Here is a 16,881-nt window from a genome sequence, read left to right as displayed (position 1 = left end):
CTCTCCAGCCCCACCCACCTCACAGGGTGTCTGTTGTGGGGGAGGAAGGGAAAGGAGATTGTAGGCCGCCCTGAGCCTCTGTCCTTGAAAGCGCAGCTGCTGTGAGAGCCCTCTCCAGCCCCACCCACCTCACTGGGTGTCTGTTGGGGAGGTAGAGAGCCAGTTTGGTGTAGTGGTGAAGTGTGCGGACTCTTATCTGGGAGAACCGGGTTTGATTCCCCACTCCTCCAATTGCACCTGCTGGAATGGCCTTGGGTCAGCCATAGCTCTGGCAGAGGTTGTCCTTAAAAGCGCAGCTGCTGTGAGATCCCTCTCCATCCCCATCCACCTCACAGGGGAGGAAAGTAAAGGAGATGGTGAGCCGCCCTGAGACTCTTCGGAGTGGAGGGCGGGATAGAAATCCAATATCATCATCTCTAGGGCAGTCCAGGGAGATCCTCCGGGTCATCTTTCTAAGAATCTTTTTTTTTTGTAAGAACCTCGTATCGGTTTCTGCCCATGAACAGCACAATCTCAGAAATGCTGACTACAAATCTTAGTCTTAAAAGAAACCATCATTTTGCAGTCCAAGAAGAAATTCCATTGAGGTTTTGCAATATGCTTATTTTAAAACCTATGCAACTTATCTTATGAAGTGGCTAATTTAATATGTACAACAATTTAAATAGAATCAAGATATTCATTGACTGAAAGCCAAATAACTAACAGTAAAAATATATATATATTGGTTTGACAGCCCTATTAGTTCATCCACTCAGGATTACAACTTCCACAACTACCTCTCTGACCCCTACCAAATTCTCCTACTGATCTTACAGCTTTTGCTGTCTCCTATTCCATCCTTCTGAGGTCGGTAAAATGAGTGCCCAGCTTGCTGGGAGGAAAGTGTAGATGACTGGGGAAGGCAATGGCAAACCACCCCGTAAAAAGTCTGCCGTGAAAACGTTGTGAAAGCAACGTCACCCCAGAGTCGAAAACGACTGGTGCTTGCACAGGGGACTACCTTTACCTTTTTATGCAATCCCTACCCTACTGCACCCCCTAGTGGTACATGCTGGGAGTCTCAGTAGCCACAACAGAGTCTCAAATACCCTAAATAGGCAGGAAAGTGTGCATAGGACACTGAAGTAGGACACTTTGGCTCCCATAGGTAATGTGAGGTCAAGAGAAGTAATCCATCCTTGCAAAGCGGATATGATGATTGTGACCTGAACCCTTGAGCCCAGAGGAGAAAGGACTTTGAACCCAAAGGAAAGACAAATATTAAAAATAAACAATAAACCAATCCAGGCCTGTAAAACTGTGCGCACATTGTCTTTTGGTGGGCATTTACCTCTCCCCCAGTTGTACTATCTTGCTTTAGGTTACAATAGACGTAGATTCTGGCAAGCTTGTAGCTCTCTAGTGGTAAGTGAAACAATTATGTAAGGTGAGAAGATGCCCTATAATGCACTGAATTACTAATGGTGTAAGAATTTGATTTAAAGGCAAGTATCTGCCCAAGGGACTACCTTTACCTTCTTTACCTTTATCAGAGCAGCAATATGAGCTCTGATGGCTTCCCTCTCTGTGGCAGGAAGCAGGGCGGCCATGAGATTATTTGAGAGTCCCCAGGTAACCCCAGGCATGGTGTTGAGGAAAGGAAATGACAAGGCATTGAGGAAGAAAGGAATTTCTCCAGATTCTCATCTTTGATGGTGCCAATGGCAACGTCTTCTGTGTCCATGAATGGCTGCCAGCCTTTGCCGTGCAATGCCCCGGGAAAGGGCTGTGTTCTTAATCCTCTGGTTGAACAGATACATTGTTCTGAGGGTGAAAGGAAAATGGCCTGTCAGGGCCTTCATCTATTGTGCCCCTCAGCTGCTAAGCAAACACGCTCAGTGTTTTCCATTGTTGATCTCCAGCAAGGGGAGGCATCTCACTATGATGGCTAAGAGGAATGGACAGCACGGACTGGCCTGGGTTGCTTCTCCTCCCCCCAGCTGCTGCTGCTGACTCAGCACAATCCCTTTGTGCACATTCATTGGACACTTGGCCAGGCCTGGCTATATAATGCTGCTGAGACCCTCCCCCTCCACAGCCAAGCACAGTTACTCTCGCCTCTGTGCCTTGCAAGCTAGGTAAGTACCAGGAAACCTGCCTCCAAACAGGCCCCTTGTGTGCTCGCTCTGGTTATCTTGCTCAGATGGAGTGTCCTGGTCTTGTTTGATGAATTGGGTAGGGATCTCTCTCTGGGCACTCGTAGGGCCAGCCAGCAAGGGGCTGCACAGGACAAGCGGAGGATCAGTACATTCCCTAGTAGCTTGGTTGACTTCATGAGCCATTTTGAGATGTTTGCTCTGTAAGCATAATTGTTGGTGAGTGGGGCGGGGGGGGGGGGAGTGTTACACTGCTTTCGGCTTGTGGTTTACTGTAGTCTGGATTGTACTATTGATTGGTGAGTGGATAGGCCTACCTTGGGCAGAGGATGGAATCAGAGGGCTCGTTGATCCCCTCTACCTCTGTCATATGGCCTGCATCTGGAACTGCAATATACATGGATCAGTTGGAATGCATTGGCAGAGATATGGACGGGAGAGGATACACAGCATATGGCAGGTTAGGACTGAGGAGCATCAGAAAACGTCATTGTTGAGGTTGGGGCACTTTGGTATTGACATGAAAGATGACAAGGACTCTACATTCTTATTGGGCCAGGGGAAGCTTTGGTTACTTGGAGTTCTGAATTCCTGTTTACTACAAATATGATTGTCTATATATCTCACCCTCCTCTAGAGAAAAAAAAAAAGTTTGGGCCTTTGGGATCTGTGAACCTAAGGTGATATTGCAACACTTAGTAAAATGCAGGTGAAAGGAAGGACAACAAAGGGATTCATGGCTGGGGAGAAGGAGAGCCCAAGGCATCCTGGTTCCTGAGTGAGAAAATCCAAAGGAACCCTTCATGGTAGTGAAAGTATAACAGTGAATTGAACAGTTGACAGCTGGTTGTAAATGTGCTGTTTTTAATGGTATCCTGATGCCTTCTTGAATTGAACCCTCTCACCCCATCTAGTAGAACAGTTGTCTTTGCTGGAGTGGTGGTGGGAAGAATGGGAGAAAAATTGTGTGAAGCTTCATACGGCATCAGGTTGGTTAAGTAACCTATCCAGAACATTCGCTGACCACTTCTGAACTCCGTTTCCATGCCTCTAGTCAGGTGCATCATTGTATGGGCTGGTCATGAGAAAACTGGTACTAAACGGTGATCAGAATGAAGAGGGATAGCCGAAAAGGAAGGCCACGGTGTCTTCTACCTCAGGGAACCCAATCCATCCCCTCTCAGCACCTGATAATTTTGATAGTTCTCCCAGTGCTTTGCCTTCCAAAGGAGCCCTGATTTGAATTTTAGAAGATTGGGTTTATGTACATTTCTCTGCTTAGCAAACTTGCATGGTGCATCCTAGGGTAGCCAATATTTATTGAGGTGGATGCAGTTTGGTCATCACACCACGAGCAGAACAGGAAGGAGTGATCCCCTCCCCCAGTATTGCCGGTTGCTCAAGGCTGAATTCTAAATATTAGGCTACATTTTCACAGCTGATTAAAGTCCAGTAGCGCTTTAAAGACTAGCAAAATTTGTTCCAACATAAACTTTCAAAAGAGATTTGGTATTGCAGCATTTAGGTTGGAATAAATCCTGTTAATCTTTAAATTGCCATTCCTGCTTTATTCTGCTGCTACAGCCTAACACAGGGGTGTCAAACTTGTGGACCAGGGGGCAAATCAGGCCCCCGGAGGGCCCCTATCAGGCCTCCAAGCAACTGGCTGTTGTCTGCTTCCTTCTCTATCTCTCTCGCTTCCTTCTGCAGCACAGCTTGCTTTGCCAGGCTTGCTCAATCGCACAGGAGCTACAGAGCAAAGCCTCTATTTTTTTCCATTGACTAAGGCTCCTCCCTTGGGGAGGAAGGGGAAGAGGGATAGCTTGCTTTGCCAGGCTCTCTTAATTGCTGGCCAGAGCTACTGAGCCAAGCTTCTCTTTCTTCTATTGGCTGAGGCTCCTCCCCCTTCCTGGTCCACTGGAGAAGGAAGGAGCGAGCCAGAGCTTTCTTTGCCCAGTTCCCTGGATCTCATGGGGAAAAATACAAAGAAAGCACCTTTAAGATCAAAGAATGCAAATGATCTCAATCAGTGCCATAGGGCTTGCAAAACCGCCCTCTTCCAACTAGCTTTCTAAAACAGAACCTGGTAGTAACATCAAGCCATCTTTGTACATACTGAGACTGTGGCACTATTAAGTTATACTGGTTTTAGACTATTTATATAATATATTTAACCTATGAATTGTATTTTAACTGTATTATCTTGTTTTTATTGTTATAACATGGTTTATACCATGTCCTGTAAGCCGCCCTGAGCCTGCTTCGGCGGGGAGGGCGGGGTATAAATAAAAATTTATTATTATTATTATGTTTTAAGCATGCTTTATTTTAAGGTTTTTTGTTTTTTTTAAATCTTTAATTGTGTTTGTCTGTGTTCTTTAAAGTTTACACCTCCGTTCCTGGCATTACATTTTATGACATACATGGCCTGGCCTGATCTCATTTATGTTAGAGCCAACCCTCATAACAAATGTGTTCGACACCCTTGGCCTAACACATTTGGAATTATTGTCATAACAGGAGAACTACAAATGACTACCCACCACATGGAGTCGATGGGCCATTTCAAGATCACCGTCTGGGAGGAAGAAAACTTCCAGGGGAAGCGCTGTGAGTTTGTGATGGACTGTTCCAGCATCATGGAACGAGGCTTCCGCAAAATCCGCTCCATCAAGGTGGAAAGCGGCCCGTAAGTTCCTCCAACCAACTATAGGCATTCTGGGCTGCCCTGTGACAAAACTGGTCCTTTTGTGTCCCTCAGTCCTGATCTGCGACAGCCAGGAATGCTTCCACCTCCACCCTTCTCCGAATTCAGCCTCAACCACAGCTTTGTCACCTGTGTCTCAAAGAAAGATAAGGGGGGGGGGGGAGGGGATTAGCACAACCAAAACAGAATTGTTATGGATACAAATAGAGCCATCGCCTGGCAAAGGCATTCTAATTCATTCTGATAGTGCCAGTCAGGACAGCACGGGGGGGGGGGCAGTGGAACTGGCACTCCTGGAAGCCTCGTTCACATGGCAGTCTTTCCTGATGCTGCTGCAATCCTTTGCCTGTCGCCCAGCCCTTCCGTGTCTCCTGCTTAACAGGCTACCTTGAGCACTGAGGAACACAGCAGCATTGGTAAAAAGTAAAGGTAGCCCCCTGTGCAAGCACCAGTCATTTCTGACTCTGGGGTGACATTGCTTTCACAACATTTTCACGGCAGACTTTTTACGGGGTGGTTTGCCATTGCCTTCCCCAGTCATCTACACTTTCCCTCCAGCAAGCTGGGTCCTCATTTTACCGGCCTCAGAAGAATGGAAGGCTGAGTCAACCTCGAGCCGGCTACCTGAAAACCCAGCTTCCGCCAGGATCAAACTCAGGTCGTGAGCAGAGCTTAGGACTGCACTACTCTAGCTTTACCGCTCTGCGTAAATGTGCACCGTCACAGCAGACGCAATGCTTATTGATTTAAATTATGTTAAAGTATATTTAAATTAGCGCCTGACTGATTCATTAAGGCTTTAGTGGTTTGATCAGGGGGAATGTTAACAGGGGCCTGAAACAGGATACATTTTTGTAATGAAAAAGAAAGGGAAAGTAATACATCTTTCTTCACTGTAATCCTCCTCATGCCAACTTCAGTCGCCTCGAAAGCCACCTGTATTGAGGTTATGGTAAAATGCGACTAAATCAGAGAGACCCAGTGTCAGATGTCATGTTTAGAGCGTGACTCCCGAGTTCAAATTGTGGCCTCATCACAAACTTTATTGGGTGCCTTTGAGCCAGTCATTTCCTCTCAGTCTAACTACCTTACAGGGTTGTTTTGGGTGGGGGGAAATTATAAATAAAATTTAAATGGAACAAATTAATCATTTGAATTTTAATCAATTAATTTGGCAACTCAAATTATTTGATCGATGCAGCTTTAGATATTTCTCGACGTGTATAACCCACATATCTTTTGTGAGAATATGAGAATTATTGCTTAAATATTTGAATAATATCTTTGTCGACTGAGAGGTCTCTATTTTTTTTTTAAAAAAAATAAACAATAAGGTTATAAAGAAGTTGCAGTCCTAAAAAAAAATTTTCATTGAGATTTTGCAATATGCTTGTTTTAAAACCTAAGCAACTTATCTTATGAAGTGGCTAATTTAATATGTACAACAATTTAAATAGAATCAAGATATTCATTGACTGAAAGCCAAATAATTAACAGTAAAAAAAAAAAATCTTGGTTAGGGTATATATACCCAAATTATTCGAACAAATGCTGGAAGTGTAAAAAAAATAAGGGAACGCTGTATCACATATGGTGGCAATGTGAATATGGCAAAAAAATATTGGGCCCAAATAAACATCTGGACCCAAAAAATCTTGAAAATTAAGCTCCATCACGCACCAGAATTATATCTCTGAAGTATTTGTAAAGAAAATATTTCCAAAACAGCAAAACAATTATTACTTCATATAGTTACGATTGCAAGAATATTATACGCAAAATATCGGAAGATGTCTATGATACCTAACAGAGAGGAATTTTTATTAAAGCTATTGGAAGCCGCGGAATTAGATACGTTGACAATAAGATTACAGGATGGGAACTTACAAGAACGTAAAGAGACATGGGAACCTATTTATGTTTGGGCGAAAAGTACGGGAATAGATATGGAAAAATAATATTGTATATGAATAAGCCCTGGACGCTCCTTGTATGGATGGTAGCGTGGTTGGAGGGGGGGGGGGTGGAGGTTCAATTGTTTTATGTAATACGCTATGGATGTGTTGTGTGACGTATTGATCGATAAAATATTCAATTTAAGAAAAAAAATATTGGTTTGACAATAAGGTTAAAAAGAAGTTGCAGAGAAGAGAGATTTTCACCGCAAAGGGCTTTTCCTGTCAGAGAAGGGCAGCAAAGGGAAACTGTTCTTTCTGTTTCATTCTTAAAAATACTGATACATCCAGCAGGTACAGTAAGTTTCCTGTTCTTTAAGCAATGCATGCAGAGCAGGCTTGAAAAGAAACTTGGTGGATTCAACTGTTAACACTTGGGTTCTGATTCTCCTTCTGGTTGACTGAAGGCTGATTCCTCTCTAGGCCTAAGCCATCGTGGTGGTGGTGAGGGGAGACATGCATACTATCCTGAGCATACTAGCCTTTGAGGGAGGTGGGATGTTAAAAACTCAGTTAAAGGGGGTGGGAAAAGATGATAACCTGAAGAATCTACACCAAAATGCTGATAAATTAGGGACTGAACAGAGCTGGGAAGTCCCAACATGGACCCTTGCCTGTCTTCCCCCAGCCATACAGAGGGGTTTGTGGTCTGTGCAGAATCTGATTTGCATTTCAGAACATGCAGCTTCCAGAGCTCAACTGCCTTCTCCCTCTCCTTCCCCCTCCCACCCCCAATTCTCCTGCAGCTGGGTGGGATTCGAATATCCCGAATACCAAGGACAGCAGTTCATCTTGGAGAAAGGGGACTACCCCCGCTGGGAGGCCTGGAGCGGAAGCACTGGCTACCGGACTGAGCACCTGCTCTCCTTTCGGGCGATCAAGTGTGCTGTGAGTTCAATGTGCTTTTCCCTGCCTCTTCAACATACCTGAATGGGACTTTCTGGATCCTCCTTTCAGTTGAAAAGGATAAGCTCCTAATCTCCTCCCAGTGCTTTTCCAGAGAGCATGAAGTAAAAGGGAACCAAAAAAGGTTTGATAAGGTTTTCAGACAAATGGTGAGGGCCAACAGGCAAACACCATCCTATATTGATCCAACAGCCAGCCTTTGGAAACCGCTGTCCTAATAAAAGCCACCTCTGGAATATATTAGTTTCATTTACTTATCATAAACAATATGGGAGCATGACAGGAAAGCTGTCAAGGATAAAGGATGTTAAAATGAAATTGCCCTAGGGAGTGAAATTAGCTACGCTAAAATGAAATTAACAGGGTCTCTGACAAGTTGATGTCCTACAGATGCAACTATTTTAGGTGGTGGCTTTTACTGAAAAAAAATTGCAGTTAGAACAGGACAGGGGGTAAACAAGCCTTTGAAGTACACAGAGTGCATAATCCAAGCTCTGCAGGCTGTTGAAAAATTCTGTAAAGTGACTACCCTGCTAGTCTTTTGTTCTTTGAACATTATGACCATTGGTCTGTCAGACCTGCAGCTGGAGGAGTCCTATTCATCATGGAACGAAGGGGGAGAACGTAGTCAGAAGAACCAAGAGGAGGAAGGCATTAGAGAGGTTACATCTACCTGATTTCTTACATCATTAAGGAGGTTAAAGGTGGTGTATTCTCAAGGTTATGATCTGAGGAGGGACGTAAGCAAGCAATTAACTATATATTGGGGGAGACAAAGACAAATGCAATTACAGCCCCGTTCAGTTTTGTGACCCACCATGAAGGGGATTGGCTTTAAAACCAGAGCAAAAGCTTTGCGTATCTGTAGGTACCTCAGTGGTAGAGCATCTGCTTTGCCTTCAGGAGGTCCCAGGTTCTGTCCTCATCATCTCCAGTTAAAAGCATCAGATAGTAGGTGATCTCTACCTGAGACCCTGGAGGACTCCTGCCAGCCAGAGGAGAAGCCAAGGGACCATGGATCAGTGGTAGAAGGTCCCAGGTAACATTTCCAATTAAAAGGGTCAGGTAATAAGGGATGTGAACGACTCTGGAAAGCTGCAGCCAGTCAGAGTCAACAATAACTAGACCACTACTTTGGCTCAATATAAAGAAGTTTCCTGCACTCGTGTGAGTTAGAACTGTCAGGTTCAGATTTAGAGTTGCCAGCTGCCTGGAGAAAACAAATGTCCCATCCCTTTAATAGAGGATAAATAGGATATTATTTTTCTGGATGGTGTTATTCACCTCACTGCCTTGAAAAGCTTCAGCTGCCCCTTTAAACATATCAAGTCTCTATTAAAGGGACAAGGCATTTTTCTCTAGGCTTGTTGGCAACTCCTCACAGAGGACTCCTGTAATTTTAAAGAGTCAAATGGAAGTAAATGATCTGGGTTCTCCCCCATCATCTACAGTGGCAGGAGAATATTCCCTTCTAGATAATTCTGATAGGTGCAGGATCCCTCTTGGGCTCTGAACTGGCCATTCTAACCTGAACAACGGAGACATTCGTATTGCCCTGTTAGAAACCAATGCTGCACCGTCTCCCAGACCCACCAGCTTGTGACTGAAGTGGTTAAAGATCATGGTGGAAGTGAGTGGAGAGCTTGCTTCCTCCTGTGCATGGGCCATCCATTACAGCGCGCGTCACCAGTCTGTGCTCACCGGGCTACCTGAGAGGATCTCCAGGTCAGAAAGTCACAAAGCTAGGCTAGATCGATTTCGTACACACAGAAATGGGCACTCCTATTATGTGGTGCACTTTGACCACCTCCTGAAAACTGAGGTTATGCTGAGCTCTAAATGGCACTGCGTATGTGGAACCTTTTGAAAACACGAATGCAGAGTGGGTAGCATTTTCAGGAGTTCTGCGTTCATGTTAGCTCACCCTTGCAGAGAAAAGGGAGACAGTTAGGAATGGTTTCTTCCTGGCCTTTGGATGACAGGGAGCACCTCAATAGAAGATGCAAAGAAAGCGATTTCTAAATCTGCATATATTAAAAGGCTGTCAGATGCAAATCAATCAGCAATGCAAAGGAGTGTTTATTGGGGGAGAAAAGTGTTTCGTTCATCAACAGACGAGCCAGGGAGGGGCAGTTGAGGTGTGGGGAAGGGGACAAGGAGAAGGAAGGGAGCAGCATGTGACAGTCAATCTGGACATAATCTATCACACCCTTTGCAAAGAGGCTATAACTGGTGGGGCGTATCACTCCATCTCAGGAGTGGCTGCTTCTGTTTCTCACCAGGGTTGAAAATCTCTGCACGTCCTCAGCTCTGAGCTTTAATAACAAGCAGTCAGATTACTCCCGCGCTTTAATAAAGGGGTGCGAGATACCATCTCGTTCCTGGCTGGCAGGATGGCTTGGCGGAGTGCAGGCTGCAGGAATGGGTGATAGGAGGGAGGGAGAGGCAGCTGTGCCCAGTTTCAGATATAAGTTGAACAATTTAACCCCTTCAGCCCAGGAAGAACAGGAGTCTACAAATCCTGATCACTTGAGACGATGGAAGGACTTTTCTTTTATGGTCATAGAATTCCAAGCCCTTTTTTCCTGCTTTCTCGAGGCCACATCAGCAGACCCCTGAAAACACACATGAAGGGATTTAACCATCACCCATCGCAACTATTTGGCAGGAGCATGAGAGAATGAAGGCACCTAAGGGGCAGGTCTTTAAGATTTAAGCCAGACACCAGAATGACTGGGTGGCCTCATGCATTCTGGGCAAACGGTTCCAGGGCAGAAAGGGTGAAAGGGAATGTGAGTCTGTGAGAGGAGGGGACTTTTGGATGGCTGAGAGGGTGGAGAGTGGAGGGTGTGAGGAAGCAAAGGTTGCAGGCAAGGTTACAGTAGGCAGAAACAATAATGGTAAGCAAGGCCAGAACAGGTGAATAACAAGGGGTGTGTGTGTGTGTGTGTGTGAGATTTTGATTGTTGTGAAGGAAAACTGCACTTGCTAGCACCGGCTCTTCTATTTACTTACTTCATTTGCCTTTCTCACTGGTGTGCAAGGTGGATTACAAAATGTAGAAAAAGAATTTCAATCAAGGTAACATACAATATCCAATCAACAATGAATAGGACTAAGATTGCAGAACCGGAGAGCAATGCAGACGAACCACCAAATGAGAAAGAAACCTGTCTAAGGCATGACGTACTACAATGTAGAAAGCGGGTTACAAAGCAGTAAAAGCAAATTCTGTCCTTTGCACATAGTAATAACAAAATACTTGTGCTAACTGGGCAGTGAAACAGCCAAGGGAAGCAAACGGGAGCCAATGGAAAAGAACAGCAGAATGAGAAGGAGAGAGGAAGTGGAGAGGTACCCAATTCAGTGTTAAGGGGCCAGGACTCATTCTCTCTTTTCTGTTTCCTTGCGGCTTTAAATGTCTGCCCATCCAGAGACCAAAGAAGCACAAAGTTACCCCTGCTACTCCATGCATAACATTTGACTGAAAGGGAAAATGCGCAGGGTAGGTAGCCAGTAATGTATACTATGCAAGTTGGAAGGTAATTCTTCCTCTCTTGCCCTGCAAATACATGCATGAATATCTTAGAATATAAGGAGAGATTAGATGTGCAGTGAAATGGGGGGGGGGGGGGGAGGCTGAGAGGTAGAAATAGGAAGCCTGATTGTAGGTGAAACATGAATGAATTTTGCTTATGTTGACGTTCCCACACTGATTCACCCTCCACTTCACCCCATATTGCAGAACCACAGTGACAGCAAAGTGACCTTGTATGAGAGTGAGAACTTCCAAGGACGCAAGTTTGATCTCACTGATGACTACCCATCCCTTCAGGCCATGGGTTGGAGCAGCAAGGAAGTGGGCTCCATCAAGGTCATCTCTGGAGCGTAAGTGAAACCTTCTAGGCTTTGGATGTTGTGGTGGGACGCTCCCATTCCTCACTCTTACCTGTCCAAGAGTACCAATAAGCATTGTTGGTTGAATCATGAGAAATCAGAAATTGCCTGAGCTGCCATTATTAATTAATTTAAATAGTGTCACCAACATACATGGTTCTTCAGATAAACCCTCGAAAGGTTGCCCAAAGGAGCAGAATCAGGAGAAAAAGGAGAGGCAAAGGAAGGCTATGTAGAGGTGGGATGGGCTTTGAAAGAAGAGAAAGTTGTTCAGCTCAAAAATCTCCAGAAAGGGAGTCTCAAGTCAAGAGGTAGAAAGGGAGAAAAGGACAAGAGACCTTCAAGTGGCTGAAGATATTTTGGTCTGAAAGAGTGAAAAAAAAAACAAAAAAAACCCAATATGGCTGATTTGACAAACTGGAAGAAAAAACAAGTGGGCAAATCGGTGGAGTTCTTTAGAAGCAAGGACAAGAATACGTTTCATTGTCCTTCTATCACTCTCTGATGCTCAGTAATTCCTTGGAAACTGATGCAGCTCTGGCTTCGGCTTCTTGGGAACTAAAATGAGAGAAGGAAGCAGCCACTTAACAAGAACCCCTAAGAAAAGAACATAAGAGAAGCCATGTTGGATCAGGCCAACGGCCCATCAAGTCCAACACTCTGTGTCACACAGTGGCAAAAAATGTTATATACACACATACACTGTGGCTAATAGCCACTGATGGACCTGTGCTCCATATTTTTATCTAAACCCCTCTTGAAGGTGGCTATACTTGTGGCCGCCACCACCTCCTGTGGCAGTGAATTCCACATGTTAATCACCCTTTGGGTGAAGAAGTACTTCCTTTTATCCGTTTTAACCTGTCTGCTCAGCAATTTCATCGAATGCCCACGAGTTCTTGTATTGTGAGAAAGGGAGAAAAGTACTTCTTTCTCTACTTTCTCCATTCCTTCCAGTCAGTTACAGCAGCCCTGAAACGTCATAACATGCAGCCTTATGTGTGATCCCCTCCCCCCTCCCCCATCCCACAACAGAGCACCAAATGCACTCTTCAAACAAACTTGGGACAGAATCAGACAATCATTTTAAGAGACAGAGTGGTATGAGAGAGGCATTGTTTCCTACAGTTTGTACACGCATTTCTTTTGTCCCTGCATTGCTTTTTGTCAAACAGGCTTTGCAGATTTTGGAAACAATACAAAAAACCCCCCCAAAACCCAACAACCCACCCCTGTCAAACTACTTTAATAGATACAAAAGTAGGTTGAGTGTACACAGCAAAAGGAATGATCTTCTTCCAAATCAAAGACTCAGTATGCTTTTTTTTCTGGGGGTGTTCCTGCCCTTTGCTTGTGGTGCCATGTACTTTGGATTGTGCAGGTTGCTCTGTGGAAGTCTAATGAACAGAGAGTCTGAGCTTTTAGCCATGATGTTAGAGTCTTTGGTTACTCGGTGACTCTAGCCTGCATCTTGCCACAAGCATAATTGCCCTTACATTAGGGGAAGTGTTGCTCTTTTTAACCCCGTGGTACACTTTGTGAAAACTTTGTTATATTCAAACACTTATGCCCAGTTACACAAGATATAACAAAAAAAGGCTACAGCTGGGTTTGTACATCTTCACCCCGGTCATTTATTTAACAATGCATTTGTGCAATGATATTTGATTGAAGTATATGAACATGAACATATGAAGCTGCCTTCTACTGAATCAGACCCTTGGTCCATCAAAGTCAGTCTTGTCTTCTCAGACTGGCAGCGGCTCTCCAGGGTCTCAAGCTGAGGTTTTTCACACCTATTTGCCTGGGCCCTTTTGGGGGGGGGAGATGCCGGGGATTGAACCTGGGACCTTCTGCTTCCCAAGCAGATGCTCTACCACTGAGCCACCGTCCCTCCCCAAGTAAACGATTTTCATTCGTGACTCCGCAAGGAGTATAGCGTAAGCCCGATTGCCTGTGCAATGCTCCTTCCATGAAAGGAACCATGTGAAGTTGGATAAGAAGAAGAAGATATTGGATTTATATCCCGCCCTCCACTCCGAAGAGTCTCAGAGCGGCTCACAATCTCCTTTACCTTCCTCCCCCACAACAAACACCCTGTGAGGTGGGTGGGGCTGGAGAGGGCTCTCCCAGCAGCTGCCCTTTCAAGGACAGAGGCTCAGAGTGGCTTACAATCTCCTTTCCCTTCCTCCCCTACAACAGACACCCTGTGAGGTGGGTGGGGCTGGAGAGGGCTCTCACAGCAGCTGCCCTTTCAAGAACAACTTCTGCCAGAGCTATGGCTGACCCAAGGCCATTCCAGCAGGTGCAAGTGGAGGAGTGGGGAATCAAACCTGGTTCTCCCAGATAAGAGTCCACACACTTAACCACTACACCAAACTGGATACATATCTTCATGTCCCCCTGCCCCTTCCTTTTGCACGCACAACTCTTGCGGCGAACTGCTTCTCTCATATGTGATCTCTATCTGGCTGCAGCATTTATGTAAATACTGCATGGACTTGGACAGGGCTGATCCCAAAGGTCTTTCCCATCTGGTAACATTTCTCCTTTTCTAGACAGAAGCTGCCCCGTGAGGGCCTTGTTTCTTTGTGCCCCATCCCATCTGAGGTTTAGCTCTCCAAAATAGATTCAGTAGTATTGGTGCATTGTTTTATCCCTTTCTCAATGAAGGACAGAAGGAGGGGTGGGTGGGTGGAAGGAACTACCAGTCTTGCCAATGCTCTGCTTTGTCACCTTAGGTGGGTAGCATACCAGTATCCCGGCTACCGGGGCTACCAGTATATTCTGGAGCGGGACAGACAGAGTGGAGAATACAGGAGATACAGTGACTACAGCACCCAAGCCCACACCAACCAGATCCAGTCCATCCGTCGTGTCCAGCACTGAGCCAAGTCTTCGCAGCGAGATGTCTGACCCTCCTGCACAACTATATCCCCCTATATGCCTGCCTTTGTGCCTAAGGGTCCACCAAACAGTAGATGTATACCTAGTAGCCAATAAAGGCATTTACCAAACCCTGCTTTCTGTTTTGGTCATCTGTCAGTGCAAGCCTTTGTGTTTGGGGTTGCTGGCTGTGGAGCGGTTAGCTTGTCCATCAGCACAGAATCCAAAAAAAGCCAGATCAAGTTCGTCATTGAATGTTGCTTTCGATGAGAGGCAAAGGCTGACACTCCCCTTGGACCATGCTTACGGAGAGGGTTGACTGCAGTCCAGGAGAACAAAGCCTGTCCTTGATTCTAACCAGAGCCAACCCAAACACATCGGTGAAATAGGTGGTCATCTAGGAGGGCCTCAGGCTTTCAAGGCCATCCAATTAAATGCAACTAATTTTCTTTCTGCGTTTTTTACAGTTATCTCTAGACTTCTTGCATTTCTCTATATTGAAAGGGTGGGGGAGAGACACCAAAGTCATAGTTTGTGTAAGACAACAAAGTTTCCTGGGCCAGTCCTAATTTTAACAGCATTTTGATACGTGGGAATCAGCAGGAAAAGCTTCTCACAGCATTATTGCCTGTCTACATATTTCACTGCAGTTAAACGCACAGTTAGCGTGGCCGGATGAAAGGTTAGCCACCCTTTTTGTAATATCTGTGTGCAGGCGTCCTTTCACGGGTGGCATTCTTCCTCATATTAAATTTCCCATAACCAACGAAATAAAAAGGATACTACAAAAAAAGAAGCTGGGAGATATGGATCCGTAAAGATCATGTGAAGAGGTCAGTGTGTGCAATGAGTTTAATTATTACTGTTACTTGCACCAACATGTACCTGCTTAGCCATCTAAGGCAGTCTCTCTCAAAGTTGATCCCCACCCCAACAGCCTGGCTTGTTCTTGTCCTTTCTAAAAGCAGCTTGATCTGTGGGCAAGGCTTTTCAGGAGGTAACGCCTGTGCATCTAGCAGCTGTTTAAAGGTGCAGCTTACAAAGACTGGTTGACCAGTGAGTAATTATTCATGAAAACCCAAGCTTGGAAATCCGAGAAAGATCTAAACTGAAATAGGCTTCCAAAGCACCGATCTGGGAAGAGCAAACTAAATGGCTATCAAGCTGGGCTGCCTCATATTTTTGCAGGTGATGGAAACACCTTAATGTGTCTCCATGTGACTGTCAAGGCTAAAGCAGATTCTCAGGAATTATTTAGTCAGTTTGAAGCAGCCCTACTGAAGCTCAATAGGATTTATGTCTGAGTAATCATGCTTGGGATTTCACGGAAAGCCCTAAAATGAGAAGCACTTGGACACAAGCCTTCCTGGAGGGCCTGACCCCTAATGCTAGATTCATGGAAACATTAGAGTTAGTGGGTCATGTGGGGAATGCCCTCCGAAGATATTCATATGTACTTTTAGCTGTTTCATTTGAGCCAGATCTAAGTGAAAGAATTTAGGGAAGCTTGAACTCACAACCCCGGAGTTAGCAGTCATCTCTTTTTGCTTCTGAGCATATTCAAACGCTAGTTCTCAGGAACAGACTGAGACATAAGAACATAAGAGAAGCCATGTTAGATCAGGCCAATGGCCCATCCAGTCCAACATTCTGTGTCACACAGCGGCCAAATATATATATACACACACATACACACTGTGGCTAATAGCCACTGATGGACCTCTGCTCCATATTTTTATCTAACCCCCTCTTGAAGGTGGCCATGCTTGTGGCCGCCACCACCTCCTGTGGCAGTGAATTCCACATGTTAATCACCCTTTGGGTGAAGAAGTACTTCCTTTTATCCGTTTTAACCTGTCTGCTCAGCAATTTCATCGAATGCCCACGAGTTCTCGTATTGTGAGAAAGGGAGAAAAGTACTTCTTTCTCGACTTTCTCCATCCCATGCATTATCTTGTAAACCTCTATCATGTCACCCCTCAGTCGACGTTTCTCCAAGCTAAAGAGCCCTAAGCGTTTCAACCTTTCTTCATAGGGAAGGTGTTCCAGCCCTTTAATCATTCTAGTTGCCCTTTTCTGAACTTTCTCCAATGCTATAATATCCTTTTTGAGGTGCGGCGACCAGAACTGCACACAGTACTCCAAATGACACATCCCATAGACTTCAGCAGCTAGTTTACCCAGGTGGATTCATCATAAGTGTGATTGAAATGCCACAACAGTCTTCTTCAATTTCGCAGCAAGGTAAAAACAATAAGAACTGTGGCCTGGTCTATGGTGGAAAGATCTTCAAAGGCAATGGAAGTGTGTGTGTGTGTGTGTGTGTGTTCCCTCCTCCCTCAGTATCCTTCATGGTGTGACTTTGGTATGGCGCTTGCATAGCTAGTGACGT

The 16,881-nt window shown here is 45.1% G+C and overlaps 1 protein-coding gene across 2 annotated transcripts; it reads left to right on the top strand.

The window, feature by feature from the left end:
• The first annotated feature begins 1,999 nt into the window (after positions 1-1,999).
• CRYBA2 (crystallin beta A2) lies at positions 2,000-14,620 on the top strand. Of its 2 annotated transcripts, none has more exons than XM_060262811.1 (5): positions 2,000-2,120; positions 4,659-4,827; positions 7,547-7,688; positions 11,452-11,594; positions 14,345-14,620. In XM_060262811.1, exons 2-5 carry the CDS (start codon positions 4,670-4,672, stop codon positions 14,490-14,492), a joined length of 591 nt encoding a protein of 196 aa, XP_060118794.1. In that variant the 5' UTR covers positions 2,000-2,120; positions 4,659-4,669; the 3' UTR covers positions 14,493-14,620. The 2 variants fall into 2 exon arrangements, with proteins under 2 accessions (XP_060118794.1, XP_060118795.1); XM_060262812.1 differs by having other exon boundaries at positions 2,083-2,120; positions 4,662-4,827.
• The last annotated feature ends 2,261 nt before the right edge of the window (positions 14,621-16,881 follow it).

This window comes from Heteronotia binoei, chromosome 21 (genome assembly GCF_032191835.1).
Source record: "Heteronotia binoei isolate CCM8104 ecotype False Entrance Well chromosome 21, APGP_CSIRO_Hbin_v1, whole genome shotgun sequence".
In the NCBI taxonomy this organism is placed as follows: domain Eukaryota; kingdom Metazoa; phylum Chordata; class Lepidosauria; order Squamata; family Gekkonidae; genus Heteronotia; species Heteronotia binoei.
The sequence above is the reverse complement of the archived record's forward strand: the minus strand, read 5'-3'. Positions and strand labels throughout refer to the sequence as shown.

Coding starts and splice junctions, on each gene's coding strand:
- CRYBA2 (XM_060262811.1), top strand. CDS start 4,670: ATGACTACCCACCACATGGAGTCGATGGGCCATTTCAAGATCACCGTC. Junction 7,689..11,451: donor TTCGGGCGATCAAGTGTGCT/GTGAGTTCAATG, acceptor CCCATATTGCAG/AACCACAGTGACAGCAAAGT. Junction 11,595..14,344: donor ATCAAGGTCATCTCTGGAGC/GTAAGTGAAACC, acceptor TTGTCACCTTAG/GTGGGTAGCATACCAGTATC.